Genomic DNA, 18,020 nt, shown 5'->3' on the forward strand with positions numbered 1-18,020 from the left:
TTTTCTCCTCCTGATGGAGAGACGAACCAGTCTAACTTCTGCCTTTAAGTCAGTTTAATTAATTAGTTAATCCTACAGGCTGGCAATAAGACAACACTCAAACATTGAATTTATTCAGATTGTTTTAATAAAATGCATAATCTGTAATTATAGAGTGCTTTTCTAAACCCACATTACAAAGTGCTTCACAGAAGAAAACGACCTCGTAACACACGGATGTTGCTTTGAATTACATGACGGTGTTGTGGTCTGTCCTTTCAGAAATGATGGTTTGGTGTATCCTCTGCTAAGAGGTGACACAGGGAGGACTGAAGCACTTTTCCTTTTCATTCAACCAGCTACATCATAGGAAGTTACACAAAAACCTCTGAGACATTTCCCTCAGTTAGAAATAATGAATACTAATGACTCGATGACAACCACTGACTAACCTTTGTGCTTGGCTTTGTGCAACGAATGTAGACATATGTCTGAAGTGCACTTGGTTTAAGTAATCCTCAATCAAAGCTCATCTGTGTAAAAACCAGATGTTGCTAAATAATCAGCACCACAAACCTTTGAAATACTACTTTGATTTTAGAGTGTATCTAAACCGTCTCTTATGGGAAGCCATGGAAACGGGACAAAAAGGCAACCAGACACATGGTTTGTATAAAAAATTAGACCCCTTTTTATTGTGTTCTCATATATAAAAGAAATACAAAAAAGAAACATCGACACCGGGCGAGGGTCAGAGCAGGGCAGGGTTTTTAGGCGGGGATGGGTTGGGAGTCAGGTGACATGAAAAAGGGGAAATGACAGGAGGAACATCAGACAGTCCGAGGGGATCGGTCAAACGGATATCGAACGGGTGAGGGTGGATGAGTCTCCCTCCCTCCTTCCTTCCCACCTCAACCACAACCAACTCCTACTCTTCTCCTTCTCCTCCAAAGAGAACTTTCAGTTCTTCAAACATGCATCAAAAGCGGAGATGTTCAGGAGCCAGAAATGATCTCACTGGTTGAGTTAACCCAAAGTGGGAGGGGCCAGAGATTTTTTTTTTCTTTTTCTGAGCACATTTGGGCTACCTGGTAAACCTAGAACAATGAAAAGAAGTCACTGTGGTGAAAACATGTAAGTGACTTTCATTCATTTTTACATGACATTCATGATGTTGAAAGGTCAGCAGGCTCGTTCACCACAGCCTGAATATAATCCAGTTAGCCTCAATGCTAATGCCCAATACTTTAGAATTGAGCAAGAGCCTCAATGCTAATTCCAATGATCACCTCAGAGATTAGCAAGCTTTTTCCACCTCTCTTTGGCTGCAGACCTGTGAACCTCTTGGTTGCGCGCCTGCTTTTCTGTGTACATTCAGTGTTTTGCACCAAAATGCGTTGTGTGTATCCTGAAGATCTAAAAGACTTTCTGAGTGCCATTTATTCCTCTTTAAAACACTGGCAAAGTTTTAAAGCCAAGTGCATCTGAAAAATGAACCGAAGCTAATATACCAAAAACAGCAATTCCTCTAATGACCACTCGAGGCTGTCTTCAAAGGTGAGTCAGTCTCCATACAGGAAAAATCAAAACATTTACATGTTTATAACCTGGTTTAAAAAAAGAAGAAAAAAAAGATTTTCACCTTTATATTATCAATTTTTATAGTTTAATCATTTAAATTATTAGTATAGATTTACTTTAATGGCTGGCCTAGTTTATCTGCTGACTTTTTTAAAGCTTTGTTTCATCCCTTCGACACCATTCTTGTTTTGAGTGGACAAACCCTTATTTTGAAAAATCAGCTGTAGCTAACCAGCTAGCAATCGGCCTGTTCACGTCTTGTGTTTCCCGTGCTGGCACTCACTGGACAGGTTTCTGTTGAAAGACTTTTGTCCTGCAGTCAGGCTGACTTGAACCACTGCTCCACTGCAGCTGGCGATGGCAGTGATGGAGTCTTTCTTCTGATCTGGAAAGCTGCTGTGAGCTACGGGGTCGCCTTTACCAGGACCTGCAGCAGGTGGGGAACCATTCATGTGCCCAGTTCATCGAAGCTGCAGAGCACAAGGACTACTGTAAAATTTAACTCATTACTAGGGGTATGACCAGACTTGTTAACAAGTCAAACTCCAGTACAGCCAGTGGATGCTAACCAGGCTACAGTAGCTTCTGTTCGATTGAAACTTTCCACCCTGCATTCTTCACATCCAAACATGGTCATATCTGGCTTTTAAAAAATAAAAACAGATGTTGATGAAAGCTAAGCTTCAGAATTAACAAACCACTGGGTGACACTCTGGTAGCTACGCCAGTCCTGTATTTACAATCAAAGTTGGAACTTTGCAGAGTGCACATTTGCTGCAGAGCTTACTCTTTGGGGGTCAGGGTTTTTCTTCGTGCATAACTGTCACATGTAGACCAGTATGAGAGTGTAAAGCCTTCAGCAGGTATTGCATAACCTGAAAAGGTGAATTTACTAAGTAGGGGTGGTGATATAGTTTCAAAATTTCATTGACATTTTAAGAAAATCTGCAACTTTTGATGTTATAGGGAATAAAATGCTGAATGTTGAGCCTCGAGGCGACTGTTGTTGTGATTTGGCACTATAGAAATAAAACTGAGTTGCTGCAAGCAGCAGCATTTATAGGTGTAAGTAAACAAAGAGCATTTTCAATCCTTCTTTTCCAACGAGCTGCTGTCACTGATGACTCGCTACCACATGCTACTGCTAGCACAGATGCTAGCAGCAGCGTTTTAGTGCGATAGTAGTGCCAGAATAAGTCAAACCTAAGCACAAAAGTAGCCTAGGTCATGCATTCCCCGGAAATTTTAATCCATCCATCCATCTTCTTCCGCTTATCCGGAGCCCAGTCGTGGGGGCAGCAGCCTTAGCAGAGAAGCCCAGACCTCCCTCTCCACGGCCACCTCTGCCAGCTTATCCGGGGGAAACCCAAAGGTCTCCTCCCGGTCAGATATGCCCCGACCACCTCAACTGGCTCCTTTCGATGTGGAGGAGCAGCAGCTCTACTCTGAGCCCCTTCCGGATGGCTGAACTTCTCACCCTTGGAAGACCCAAGGGTGACCCCCTCAGAAGTACAAGACCAAGGGAACAGTTCACCCTGCCAGAGATAGGGTTACCGGGGCCTCTCCCTGGAGCCAGGGGGGTGTCCGAGTGCGAGCATCTGGTGGCTGGGCCTTAGTCCATGGGGCCCGGCCGAGCACAGCCCAAAAAAGGGAGATGGGCCCATCCTCCTGCAGGCCCACCACCCGCAGGAGGTGCCATATGGGTCGGGTGCAATGTGTGCCGGGCACCGTCCCGGAGCAAAGGTCCTGGCAGGCTGATCTTCGACTACCAAGACTAGCAATTGTGACATTAAAAATTTTAAATCAAAGTAAATGCTCAACACTTTAGTTAAACAACAACTAAAGTAAGTCCACCTTGTAAGTGGAGCCACACAGCATTTCCATATAAAACTCAAACATATTTTCTACACAGGATGTTGTATTTTTAGTCAAACTTTTAAACCAGTTCAGGAACTTCCATCCATTTTCTCTTCCTGTCATATGAAGTGTAACTAGCAAGTGCTCCAGTGACACTCGCTCACACGTCATCAGCTGCTAGCATCCTCTCCTTCGTAGCCTGGTTGTGCTGGATGGTGTGATTTTTCCTCACATGGCGAAACAAGTTTGTCGTTTCCACCTTTAGCAGGAACTGTTTTTCTTTGCAAATATTTTGCTGTAAAATTATTCATACTTTGTAAAGTAATGTGTTTTGTTGGACATTGTGCGGTTCTCGCCCTCAGACATACCTGGGCTTGTTTCATTATTGCACACTCTGCGTAAAGTAAACGCATGGCGTTGCTATAGCAATGATGCAGTGATATGACATTTTTATATCACGTGAAAATTGATAGCGGTATTATCTTGGACAAGAAAATAAAGAAAAACCCCATCAGTAAGACTCATGCACAGACGAGCTAAGACTTCGTGACCGCTCACATAGTGCAGTTTGCTTTGTAACCATTTCAAAGGCTTTAACCACAAATGTCAGTGAATTAAGCAAGACCTTGTTCTGATTCATCTTCTTTAGGGTTTCCACTGGTGTACTCCAAGCCTTGAATTGACACCAGTTCAGCCGTTAAGTTAGCTAATGTGTCTTACTAGTCTGCCTCTATTTATTATTTTTCTACATCTTAACTATGACAAAGTTTAAAAGAACATCGCTTCATTACCTTCAGCTGTTCAGATTTTATGAGTGTGCTAATGTTCACGGCAGGTTAATTCAGTCCTCGCTGTATTGGAAAGAAGTCTGGATCTGGTGCTCTCCTGCTTTTACAGCTGGATTGTGTGATATAAATGTGTAGAGGGGCAAAAATCATGACATAGTGAAATGAAAGTGCTCGCGGTGACTCAACTACTAAAATTCAGACCCATCCAAACTCAGTGCAACAAATTTAACACTTTTAAAATGTGCATGAAATAATTTTTAACTTCTCTGAAGGGTGGATGTTGGAGGAGAATATCAGAAACTTCACTGAACACACCTGCTGTATCCTGGTTGACCTCTTCTCCTTGATATTACGTGGTGTTGCACGGCAAACGGAAGGTATTTATATTTTATGGTATTTATTTGCATCTCCTGAAAGACTATTTCAGATTAAAATGAGCTGCTTTCATCTCAGTTTCCTTAAAACAAGCTCCTCATTGAAGTTTTCCAACCAGTAACACTAAAGACTAAACAATTAGTAGATTTAAACCTTAACGAGCCGTGTTCAGTTTAGTTTAGCACTGAAGCCTGTCCTTCTTGTTCACTCTTGGTGCATTTTTTGATTTCTGGGAGATAAGATGACATTCCTGATTTGAATCCTGCCTACGTAGCTCTTATTAACAGGTTGTTTTTTTTTGTCCAGTTCAGAAAACAGCCTTTATTCAATACAACATAAACTTACAATTCAGGACCTGAAAGCAGCTTAAACTGCAACAGCTCCTCAAGGACTTTTGTTTTTTGTGTTTTTTTGCGAACATGCTAGAAAGAAATGTTCTTTAGCTCCGCCCACTTAGGTTTAACTCAACCACCGGGACTATTTCAGGCTGACAAGCAGCCCTGCCTCTGAGAGATCTGTGGAACTGAAACTCCAGTCTGCTCTTCAGGACAGCTCAGTTTTATCAGCTGCTTCAGCGTGATGGCCCCCTCCCACCTCGGAGCCACCGTGTGCTAACAACGTCCTCCGGTTGTAGTGGTGGTGGCCCTTCATGATGCCCGAGTTGTTGTTCTCGTTGAGGATTTGCTTTTGCTTCTGCCGGTTGAGCGACTGCACCAGGCCGAGCACCACGGCCGCCAGCGAGTACTGGCCGGTGATTTTGCGGGGCTGCAGGATGAGCGGGTTGGGCTGCACGCGGCCCAGCAAGAAGTGCGTTCGGATCTTGCCCTCCTGCTCACTGATGCCCTTCACGTAGATCTCGCCGCGGTACTCGAAAGCGAAGCCGCGCTCCTTCAGGATCAGGTAGGTCTCCTCGGGAACCTGGATCTTGCCGCTCACGCCGGTGCTGTCCATCCGGCTGGCCAGATTCACCGTCTTCCCCCAGATGTCGTACTGAGGCTTCTTGGCACCAATCACGCCTGCCACCACCGAGCCGTGAGTCATCCCTGCCAAAAACACACAAGACCAGCTGTTAGGGGGTGATAACCATTTTTTATTAAAAACAAAAAAAAAGGGTCTTCTTGCTTTTGTTTTCATTTTTAATGATGCAAATCTGGATGTGCTAAAAACTGCAGTTCCTTAAAAGGCCACTTGAGACTCCAAAAGTCAGTGAATCTCCAACTAAACATCCAGCTGTGCGTTTTGTTGTTTTCTCATTTTATTTTGCACTGATTAGCATCTGAGTCTTTGTGTACTTGTTGTTCTGCACTTAAGGACTGAAAGAACCTGAAGAAGTCTGCCGTCGCAATCTGCACTCCTAGATGTTGAGTTTGACTTGAGACAGCTGATCTTTGCTTTTTATTGTCAGAAAGTATATGAAGTCCTCTGAAAAACAAGGTAAAACTAAAACTTTTTCTCAGTTTCCTGGATTTCAGGTTGATGCAGTGACACACTGAGAGCATTATTTTCTGTGCTGCAGACACATTAAAAGGTAAAAATGCTTTTTGTTTGCTTTTATTTCTTTCACCTGCACTGCAGAAACTACTACCCACATGTCCTCACACAGCGTTCTGGTGTTTGTCATTGAAAATTAAAACAGAGTCCACTGCACTCTGAGTGTTTAGACTGAGATGATCTCCACAAAATGTTACCCACTTTACTCTTTCGTCATCAAAGCTCTTACCGATCCTCAGCTCAAAGTTGTTGAAGGAGTGCTTGTTAATCTCTTGGATGCTCTCGTTGAGGGCGATGGCAAAGTCTGCCAACGCACACAGGTGACCCCATTTATCTTCACATTGCTGTGGGAGTGAGAGCAGAAGGGTCTGAGTCAGCTGAACATCAGGACCAGCTGGAGGGCAGTCGCATCAGAGATGAACTGTGTCAGAAAACTCTTTTCACTGGCGTGGATACTGAAGCCTTCATTCGAAGGTTTTAGGCACACGATCTAATGCTTCCACTCGAACAGATGCGACTGGCTGGGATCTGTCATTATTTTTATTTATTAGTTTAATTACTTCCACACAGCCTGAAAAAGTCCTCTGATATTTTCTAGTACTTCTGCCTCAAAATACAGAATTACAGGAAACAAAATAGTTCACATGTGGTACTGACTCCAGCCATGCTGCAAAACCGTGATTAAGCAACCAATTTTCAGCAAAGTTACACTTAACTAGCTAACAGATGGTGCTCTTAGTGTGAGGATCCTAACCAGCATGTTTGGAGAAATGAAACGTCAGAATGTCAGAAATCGGATTCATTAAATCTTCATACCAATGTCTCTGTGTTTTGAGAAATTATTTTTAAAACCACTTAATTACCTTTTATTTTCATTTAATGTATACAAATTATTTTGTTCATGTAAAGTAAATAAAACAGCCGGCCCCAAGGGTCTCACCTGCTTTTCAGGTGACAGACCAGAGACGGCCATGTAGGTGCTGCCAATCGTCTTGATCTTCTCGATGTCCTGAAATCGGTCCTCACCCAGCAGCTGTAAAGTCAGAGAGACACTTTGAACATTTGTGTTTGCTTTCTTGTCCTTGTAAACATTTTATTTCCGAAGCCACAACAAGTGAAGAGGCTCCAGCTCTGTTAATCCTTCCATCTGCCGCCGCCTGTCATGGATAATGGAGTTTGGGCTCCGTGATGTTTTTTCTCCCAGGAACCTTTTTCGGGGACATAATCGTTCATGTCACTGAGTTAAATTGAATTAAAAAACTGAACTGAACATCGCTGTGTTTCTGCTTTTGCACTATGTGAAGATTAGTTGGGTAAATTACTAAGCTGATGTGGCAACAGCTATTTCTTTATAATGATGTAGCAACCAGGTTTCCTCCTCACTCTGTCAGTCTCTGTCTTTGTCAGAGCTGCTCATGGCTGGTAAACACACAAATCCTCAGCAGGCAGCATTTCATCAAAGTCGATACCTATTCCAGCTTTCTCATTTTGTTTTCCATGGCTTTCCATGCCACTCTACTTTCTGGCAAGTAGCAGTATTTGTTTGCATATTGCAATACTAAATAAAATCACAAATTACAACAAGATCTGAGACATGACTAAATAAAGCACAACGTGTCACCAAACATGAAATGCTCACAGACACAGCGGTTAAAACGAGTTTTTAAACCAAGACGATTTATGGGCAGTGTTGGGGAGTAACAGAATACACGTGCAGGCGTTACGTATTTAAAATACAAAATATGAGTCACTGTATTCTGTTACAGTTACCGTTTAAATAGGTGATAATTAGAATTCAGTTACTTTGATGAATTAAATGGATTACGCAGCGGTCTTTTCCTGTTTCACATGTTAGGCTATCCCCTCTCTAATTTTGTTAATTCCACGAACCCAAATAAAACACGCAATAAGAGGCTCTAATGTAAACGTCCTGTTAATGTTGGTGGCGTCAGTTACACAATGGACCCAGAGGCAGCAGTGCACAGGCAGGAATGCTTTTCTTACTTGGAAATTCCGACGCCACTTCACATTTAAAGAAGAAAGGGAAATCTGACCGTGCAATGCGAACTCTGTTTGCCAGCAACCAAGCTGCTCTCAGTGTCAAAAGACTCCAACCTAAAGAAACATCTGGAAATAAGTTCTTTTTTAGAAACTAACGTTAGCCTACTGCAGCTACTTTGTTTTAGTTGTGGTAGCTACCTGGGTTATGTGCCACTTCAGTGTCTTCAATGTACCACGATGTACTAGACTGCAGACTGTTAGACTTGATGGTTAGCATTAACAACCTGCTAGCTCCAAACAATCATGTGCAGTTCTGAAAGCAGTCAACTAACCTCAGCTAATGCCAGCTAGCAATGTTAGCTTGGTGGTGAGTAGCCTTCAGTAATAGCAATAAATCACTCAGCAATAGTTCATTCATGTAGTTGTAAAAAGCATGATAATATCTCAAGTAATCAAAAGTATTCAGAATACGTTACTCACATTGAGTAACTTAACAGAACACATTACAAACTACATTTTGGGCCATGTATTCTGTAATCTGTAGTGGAAAACATTTTAAAAGTGACCTTCCCAACACTGCATATGGATACTTTATCACTATGAATTTGGGTGTGTCTGGGAGATGATTCAGGTAAGCATTTGTAATGCTTGGAGCCATCGCCGGCTGTCACTCAGAGAAGCTTCATTAAAGAGAGTTAAAATGGATAATATGTCACTGTAACTGAACCCTGACTCTGTAAGCCTTATAAGAAAAATCTCTGGATATATGATGTAATAAGCCAAAAAAAGCTTACATCAATCCAAATCTGACTTTTATTTCTTTTCTGAAAGGTTCCTTGTTGTGGTTGTCTAATCAGAGTTTAACCAACCAGTGCGGAGAGAAGTATCTAAACCAGGGAAAATGAAAACAGTCTAAAGATTAAGCTGATTAAGATTCTGATGGTGGGAACACACAAGTTCCTGTGGATGGAAACAGCGGAAAAGAACAACAACAAAAATGTGGATTTGCTTCTTGCTCACTTTCGCGACATGACATCAAACAAAGAGATTCTCTTTGCAGTCAGCTGATATAAAACTATCATCGTTTTTACAGGAATCTGTTTCTTTTAAACCACAACTCATCGTTGTATCATTGTCTGCTGTGGAAAACAATCAGACTGATGCATAAATCTTACTCACTTCTTTGCTAATTGTCCCCTAAAACGAAGCCATTTATTCTGATCTTGTCATCTGCAGCATGAGCCCCTCTGCCGTGGGCTCATACTGCAAGGTCTGTTCTTGTTTTGAGGGAAAGTGAGTGAGGAGTGTGGCCCGAGGCAGCAGAGAGCGCAGCTGGTGTCTGTCTGTCTCTGCTCTTATTAGGAGACTTTGACATTTTCTGTCAGAGACTTCGGTTCAGAGGCTTGATCAGGGCCACGAGTTCCTGTAGACTTCAACTCTGTCCACAGGGAACCAAAAAGTGCAAAGTTTTGTGAAACTTCTGCAAGCATGCTAACTCACACTGAATCTGACGCATGGAGACTTATTGAGCAGCTCTTTTATCAACTGGTTTCTTCTCATTTAAAGGTTCCTTCTTGCTGTTGCAACAAGGTAACTGTTTCTACAGTTCTGCTTTGGTGGATCAGTCGCAGTAATTCTGTACTTCAGCCTGTTTTGAACTCGTGCAGAAAGTCTGGAGCAGCTGCCACGGAAGCTTAAAAATCCTCCCTGTATCATGAAAGCTAAATCAATACAGGATGAGAGCTAATATCTGGGTTCATATCAGTGGAACCCATAAGCTTTTGTGTATGTGGTGTTTATTTCCTGTGCGGGTGCGTTTCTGTCTGAAATCGGTGCTCGTTGATAACCTGTGCACGTATGTGAGTGTGCTCGTTGTTTCTGGCTTCGGATTAACCCGCTGTGAAGTGATCTGCTTTTCATGAAGAACAGAAGATGCTGACATCAGAGACGGTCCTCTGCATGTTTAAAATGTTTGTCTGAAGCAGAAGTGGGCGCACTTCAAAATCTGCAGTCTCACCTCATCAAAGTCAGCGATGATTTCATTGAGGAGCCTCAGGCACTCGACTCCTTGGTTGTTCATCTCGGTCTGGGAGTAGAAGTCAGCAAAGCCTGGGATGGAGGCAAACATCACGCCCACGGCATCGTAGGACTGCGAGTACAGCTCCTGTGGGTAAACACGTCATGAGTGAGCTCACGGTGTCACGTTTTCTTCAATCAAAAACAAGATAACTTCATTCAGTCACTTGTTTTGTGTCTCTATGGATACTGCAGAACCTTGCATTGGTCAACTTGGCCACGCATTCAAACAATCGTCTGGCTGGTAGCTGACATCAGCCAGCTATCACTAAGAACACTTTGGTTAAAGTTCAATCGTTATTCCCTCTGCAGCGATTTAGTTTTAGCTGCGTTCCGAGGCTGCATCCATCTAAAGCTGAGAGGCAGAAACATCAGGAGAGAAGGAGTCACAGAAAGAACAGAACAGGCATCAGTAACAACAGATTTGACAGTAACAAGGTCAAAGGGACTGAGGGGAGGTTGGTTGCAAAGTGGCTTGCAGAGGCAAAAGCAACGTGTAGTTTAAATAGTGTGACATGTGCAACATTTTCCAATGAAGATAACGACTCATCAGCTGATTTGAACCAGCTTGATCTGTGTGGTTTGTGGAGCTGAATAATTGCAGTTAATAGCATTGGGGGCTTCTCTCACTGGTGATGTGACTGTCACTTGATGGTGATGTTCTGGAGGCCTCAGTCCTTCCTGGATTGTCTTGGACCATCAAAATAAACTAAGAGGATACACGTCATATAAAACTTGTGCTGTTGTTTGAATGGATGATGTTGGATTATGACACTTTCTCAGATCTGCACTGAGCTCCTTGGATTTTTCCAACAGTCTCTGTGTTGGTGAGTGCTTTCAAATAAAGCCTTTCTGTGTTTCCACAGAGCAGCTTTCAGCATCAATGAATTAATAATCAAAGCGGATGAATTTGGGCGTGTTTGTTTGAAGAAAAAACCGATTTAAAACGTGCACCGAAAAGCCCGCACAGCAGCAGTCATTACCTTACAGTTTTGTGCATTACACAGTCCTCATCACTAGGGGGCACTGTTGATACGTGACTGGGCGGGAGGCGTGCTGACATGCAGTAGCATGTCCTCACACGCAGTCACTCTTTGTGCCATTATGGAGGCATTTTAATGATGAGCTAGAAAACATAACGTCCGTCCAGAGTTCAACATTTGGAGGTAATAATTCAGGAGAAGCTGGGTGACTCTCTCTGTCTGTTATCATTTTAATGTAATTACACACTTATAAAAATAAGCCTTTGACTTTATTGTGAAATCATACAAGCTTAATGAGCTCAGTCAAATGTCAGCGCTTCAAAGTGGAACTCAGTAAAAGTCGAACTAATTTAATTGCTCGGTTATTCACGGTGTCTTTTCAGGGCAGCCGGAGCTCCGAGGTTTATTTGGGTTTTACTTTTTCCTGCAAACTAAGCCTCCTTAACATACTTCAGGAGGAGTTTTCTAATAGTAAATAGAAAGATGGGTGACTAAAGGCAGTAATGCTCCACCATCAACACTCCTCATCACCTCCAATTAAGTATTCAGTTCACTTTAGTACTTAAACTGGATCATGCATCTGTGATCTGAAGAAAGAAAGACCTTTCTCATCCCATTGAGCAATTTTTAAATTAGATTAAATAAAGAAATACAAATCTTGATAAGGGTTAAGAATTATAAAATGTATGAGAGCTAAACTGGAATGTAAAAGACAAACACAGAGCACAGGGCTACACTGCTGAGTTTGGGGCTGAGGATGATGCTCACGGGCTGTGACAGCAACTCTGACATCATATTTTATACTGTGCATCTCCGGGCGTTTACAGAGGTTTGGGTGATGCACATACATCATAATGTTTTGGATTAGAATAACCTATATTTAGCCAAGTTATGTCAAACCCTGAAGAAATGAAATTGAATTATTTCAGCACAACATGTAGATCTCAGCGGGGTGCACTGTGGAGCCAGAGCCGGGCTTTCTTTAGCTTCTTTAACAATCCCTAAAACCCCAGGCAGAGATGGTGGCGATCACATAAGTGGTTATCAATGTTCTTTGTTAACCACGTTTTCTGCTTCAAGGTGTGTGGAATTTCATATAGCTGGGGGCCAATGTTTGCATCATTTCTGTCTTCGATGGAGAGCACTACCTCAGTAAATCATTCAATCATGGAAATTTACAAGTTGATATCTTTCACTTCATCCTCACTGCGAGCTCAGTGCTGTTTACTTCTAAACTTTACACAATACTCAGGAAGACCATTCACGCCTGACGCTGTATTCTCGGTGTACACTCACGTTGAGCCCAACATATTCAAAGCAAGTAAAGAACATTAACATTAAAACAGGCTTTAGCGGTGACACAGCAGCACCATCAGTGTTATGCATTTTGATTTGTCCCTTTCCTGATGCTGCAGTCATCATTTACTTTGAATTGTGCTAAAAATAAAAATAATAAAACAATAACATATCAAATGACTCGCTGTGGGTTTGTGTATGCATTTAGCATTGCACCACCACTCTCTCATACAAATATGGCGACTTATGCCTCCAAAATACAGACAAAAAACCCCAAATAAAAATGTTAACACTGATTTAAAGCAGAGAGATGTTCCATCTATCTACAGTTTGTTGTTTGATTATCTCATCGTGATGATCAGCTACAGTTTAGAATCAAGGTTCCAGGAACCAAGTTCTGCTCGAGCTAAAGATCTGATGTTGATCAGAAACTGTCTTTTATGATTCACTGAAGTCAGATGCAGTAGTTTCTGAGATTACCGCTGTCACACAGAAAGGCCTCCAGGCAAAAGAATTCCAAGCATTATGAACTCGGAGGGCGGTGTGCGGTTATCCGCATGCTTTAGGACGAGTGCTGGCTGCCCTGGCATTGATGCAGCATGTCTGCTGCCATGATGACATTAAAAAATGGGGGAGTTGTCAGGTGCAGAGATGTTATTTAATACCATCATTTTCTTCTCCTCTTTTTCCTTTGCCATAAATATTTGGATCAAACAATCAGCTTGATGCACAAGTGTCTGTAACAAACAAGTGTCTATGAAAGCACCGTTAACATGACAGTGCATGACATGTTGTTTCTACAGATATGTTTTTCTGTCTTTCCTTGAAGTCACATTTATTCATTTTTCCACTTACTTCCACCTACTCACTTTCCACTCCATTTTCCACTTGGGTCATTATGAAATTTGTGCCGACGCTGACAGTTGTACACTCGAAACGCTTAGAAGACGTTCAAAAACACGTCATAATTTGCGTGACAGCTCTCAGTGTGTTTCCAGAGCCACTCTGCTTTCAAACACTTTGTTGCATTTCAATCATTCACTTCAACTTTGCTTTGGGATCATTTTGGATTCCACATGATTTTCCTCTAAATGTTTCAAAATAAAGGCTTTACTAGAAAACAAAGAATGGTTGCTGTGCACTGAAACACAACATAGTTTTATTATGAAGAACATGTTGAGTTTGTGTTAACAGACCTTTGTACAAAAGCAGAGGTCCTAAAAAACTGTATTATGACCACTTAAGCTTATCAAACAGAAGAATTCAGAAATGATCCATGAATTGATGAGAATAAGAAACTAAAAATGTGACGTCAAAATAAAAACGTGACTGAAGCTGTTACTGAACAACAGTTTAACAGATTAAATTCTGCTGAAGTGCCATTCAGTGAGCGACTGAAACACTCAGGAATAAAACCTTCAAAAAAACGAAGCTACCTGGTGGAATAAATGATGCTGGGTTTTAATTGATTCCAAAGATCATCAAAACCTCCTCAGGGGTGTGGGAGCCTATTAATAACCCAGTGCTCTGGTATCTAAATCACAGAACAACAAACATCCTGATTAATAATGCAACAAGTGATTAGAAGTCAAACTATTCTAATGGATGCATTTTTAATCGTGTCCTTTTTAATTAGAAGCAGAATGATATCGGCTCTCCTCTCCTGACATTCATAATTCATAGGTTGCTCGACCTTTGGAAGGCAAAGGAACATTGGAGATTTGATAATCAAGGAAGCAAGAGAGGACAATACAGTAATTTGACAGGACTAGTGATAACGGGTGTGTTTGCAGACCGGTGGCATCGAGTATTACTGAGCTGGTGAACGAGAGCGACGGAGAATGGACGACTGGAAGAAGAACAGCATCAAGAAGCTGTTTTGTTGTCACCTCTTCCTGCACTTTAAGCAAAAACACAGATAACCTTAACGTAATAATCTCTGATCGATATATCAACACAGTGGCTTTATCATAAGGGATAGTGTTCAAGTTAAAAAGTGTCAAAGGGAAAAGGAGGGGATTGCGCTGTTTCAGTGACTTCTTCAGCTTCAGGTTACATTTCAGCTCAATCACACTTTTTCAGTATCTACAAATTAGACATTTTATGCGTGGGTCTATCCCCGATCTTAACGCTAAACCTAAAAATCATATTCTCTGTTATCTTTTTTGGTCAACCGACATCTGATTTCCTGGTTCGTCAATGTTTTTGCTATTCCAGTTAATGCCAACCGTCTCAGGGAAGCCTGGGCCAGTGGACTGGGTTCTTCAATCTCAGATGAGCTTTAGGAGGACGAGGGCCTCTCCAATGTTCAGGGATGCTCCATCAATTCCAGGTAATGGCTGATTCAGTCTAAGGTTCTACGTAGACTTCATTGCCCTAAGACAAAACTCGGCACTGTCTCCCTCTTAGGTGATAAACGTGGTAGCGCAGAAGTATCACTCTCACCTGTTCTGGTCCTGTTCAACCCTAGACAATTTCTGCAGGGCCATTTTTGATTGTTTTTTTTAACATTTTGGTAGGGACATCCAACTAAACTGCGCCCTGGCCATCTTTGGCTGCTCTGATAGGTTACTTGCATCTCACCAAAGGAAACACGGGGATAGGGACGATTGCTACAAAGAGACGAATCTTACAAGAATGGAAATCCCCATCACCTCCTTGTTCCAAAAAGATCCATTGCTGCAAAGGGAAGTCTCTCAGCAGTTCTATGGGCATCTGGAAACCTCTCCTGGACTTGCTCGATGGGCCATAATCTGGAGAATTGCTTCCTGCCACTGTATGCTTGATGTCTGCTTATCAAGGTAATTTTTGCTATTAATCCTTGGCCTTTGTATAACATCTCTCCACCCATTGTTTTTGTTTCTGTGTGTATTTGATTCTTTGTATAAAATATATTTTTTTAAAGTGTCAAAGGAACACTGAAATGCCTTGCTCTGGCTCAGAGCTGATTAACAACATTCAGGTAGAACAGTTAGTTTAAGGACTGAACTCAGACTTTTTCATCAACATGAGGATTTGATTTCATTTGTTCTGCACAGCTGATGATCACCTCCAAGAAAAATGAAGCCAACAATGGAGTGCCAAAAGCTGCACTTCCTCCTGTGGCCACTCAAATGGTAAATGGACTGATTCTTATAGAGCCCTTTTCTACTCTCCCAGAGTACTCAAAGCACTCTATACAACATGGCACATTCACACAAGCACTGTCTTCTACCATTCACACTCCGATGGGTGCATTGCAGAGCAACTTGGGGTTAAGGATATTTGGCATGCAGACTAGGGGATCCAGGGATTGAACCACCAACCTTCCAATCAGCAGCTGACTCTATTACTAACTCTACCTCCTGAGCTACAGCCACCCTACTTGAAGCTGGCTCCATTTTTCCCAACATGTTTACAGCCCAATACAGTAAAAAAAAATAAACACGCTATCTCGACCTCTTTGGATAGTTTCCCCTTTTATAATAACTGTGATGATGGTTAATTATTTATAACTCATCTGGACTCAACTGGATACTGGACTTGGGGACATGGCTGCTTTGACTGACAGCTGTCCAGATGCGTGCAGCTGTACCCGCTCACTGTCTTGGCCTGGCTTCACCTTGGCTCATTAAACTGGATCTCACCGCTGTGTTTGTGCTGTTGGTGGTTTTTGGAGGATTTTTCATAATTAATGTTTGGGTTGTTTTTTGCTACAGACCATCTGGCAGGTTTGTGCTTTCGTTTCAGTGACTGAAATTCTATTGTTTTATTAGACTGTCACTTATGTATCACTAATTTCCTAATAAATAAGTCTGTGTTTGTGTGAGTACCAATTCATGATAAAATGAACCGCTTTACAGCCTCTACAGCTAATCTTCTCCTTTGTGATAATGCAGTGATCTTTAACTCACCTGTTTGGATTCTGTGGAAGTTTAAAGTAAGCAGCGTGGCCTCTTTGACAGGCATGCAGACAGGAGCTGCTGCAGCTGCCTGTAAGCTTCACCTGCACTGAAAGTCACTGAAAGCATTTTTACTGGCATTATCTTTCTAATCATACAACCTGCTGTGTGATACAAATCTTGAGTTAAATTCTATTAGTTCGTAGTATTTAGTGGTAAGTCTGAGTGTAAATTTGTGCTCTCATTTTATCTTCCCTTAGGAACAATTAAAAGCACCAGAAGAACAGAGGCAGCGATAAGGTGAACAAAAAGTGACGGCGAAAAGTTTAATTCTCTGCAGAGTTGGGGCAGCTGAGTCACCGCTGTGCCAGAGACACAAATCAATGTGTGCTGACAGACAGACAACATGTCATTAAAATCAAATCGAATGCATGGGTTGAAAAAAAAAAGGTCTCCAAAGATTTCCGGCTGAATGAACCGCCCCACCAATTCTCTCTCACTTTGTAAAGTCTTTGAAAAGCAATTACACTGCCTTTTCTTTTCTCTGCAGGCAGCAAGACCGAGACTCGGCGAACGAACTGTAATGAACACAGGGGACTCATTTTTCAGCAGGTCTGTGGTGAAAAAATGAGGCGAAGCGTGCAGAGGAGGCGCTGCTTTATAAAACCACTAAATATTGAGTCAGTGCAATGTTCAGATGTGACCTATCGTTTGCTGACAGGTTACTGAAAACATTAATCTTTCGAGTTGTCAGTGGCCTAAAAATCAACCTGTGTCTACTTCATCATTCCTGAAGGTAATAACAGGCTGTGATTCACAAATGCTAGCTGAGAGAACTGAGATCTGGAAATGATACTTTACTCTGAATCAAGATTTCGACTTTATTTTGAAGAGAAGAATAAAAGTTGACAACAATACAATGACTCTGCTGCAAGCATCCAACCTACAATCAGATTCAGCCTTGACCCACTGCATCCTAATAACTGTAACCGTGTAGTTATATTAAGAAATTATAACTCATTTTAAATGAGACCACTTTTAGTTTGACCCCCCAAATATGTTGTTAATATAATACTGAGAAAGAGGAATAGGAAAAAAACATAGTGTATATAAAAGACAGACGTAGTGTCTGAAACCTGCATTCTTTCTCATGACCAGTATGACTGCTCTGACTGCAAAAACAAAGTGTCCATCAAGAGCTTAGATCTGTGACCAGAGTACCCACTTACAGGAAGCCACAGTCACACAGGCCTAGAGACTGGGCGCTGATCCCTCTGGCGATTTGTTGCTAGCATATTCCCAGACACCAACCAGCTAGCCAATGAAAATTTGATTATCGTTATTTAGCAGTTGCTGATATCACAAAGGTTTTGGTTTACTGGAGGGTGGCTGACCCGTTAATTGTACCTAATCTTAATGAACACCGCACATTATTCATATATATATTTCTCCCATACTGGCTTCTCTTCATTGGCTACCTGTTAAATCCAGCATTGGGATAAAAGTCCCTCTCATCACAGGCAAAGTCTTGAATATCAGGCCCCATCTTATCTCAATGACCTTAATAGATTTTAAACGAAGATATTCCATTAGAGCACTTCGCTCTCACACTGCAGGCTTACTTGTTGTTTCTACAGTATTTAAAAGTAGAATGGGAGGCAGAGCCTTCAGCCTTCAGGCCCCTCTTCTATGGAACCAGCTCCCAGATTGGA

The 18,020-nt window shown here is 41.9% G+C and overlaps 1 protein-coding gene and 1 long non-coding RNA gene across 2 annotated transcripts in view; one reads left to right on the top strand and one right to left on the bottom strand.

Annotated features, from left to right (window-relative positions):
- Nucleotides 1-291: 291 nt before the first annotated feature.
- adcy8 (adenylate cyclase 8 (brain)) overlaps nt 292-18,020 on the bottom strand; it is a 129,605-nt gene continuing 111,876 nt past the window's right edge. The window contains exons 15-18 of the mRNA XM_031735073.2: nt 10,090-10,236; nt 7,012-7,104; nt 6,301-6,415; nt 292-5,623 (exon numbers count right to left, since the gene is read on the bottom strand). Of these exons, the coding sequence (XP_031590933.1) occupies nt 5,124-5,623; nt 6,301-6,415; nt 7,012-7,104; nt 10,090-10,236 (855 nt within the window). The 3' untranslated portion in view covers nt 292-5,123. The remainder of the gene's footprint in view (nt 5,624-6,300; nt 6,416-7,011; nt 7,105-10,089; nt 10,237-18,020) is intronic.
- On the top strand, nt 11,225-16,604 carry LOC120434282. Its single transcript, XR_005609033.1, has 6 exons — nt 11,225-11,314; nt 14,645-14,759; nt 14,947-15,228; nt 15,466-15,543; nt 16,306-16,401; nt 16,569-16,604. It is a non-coding gene; the product is annotated as an uncharacterized LOC120434282 (long non-coding RNA).

This window comes from Oreochromis aureus, linkage group 18, assembly GCF_013358895.1.
Source record: "Oreochromis aureus strain Israel breed Guangdong linkage group 18, ZZ_aureus, whole genome shotgun sequence".
NCBI classification, from domain to species: domain Eukaryota; kingdom Metazoa; phylum Chordata; class Actinopteri; order Cichliformes; family Cichlidae; genus Oreochromis; species Oreochromis aureus.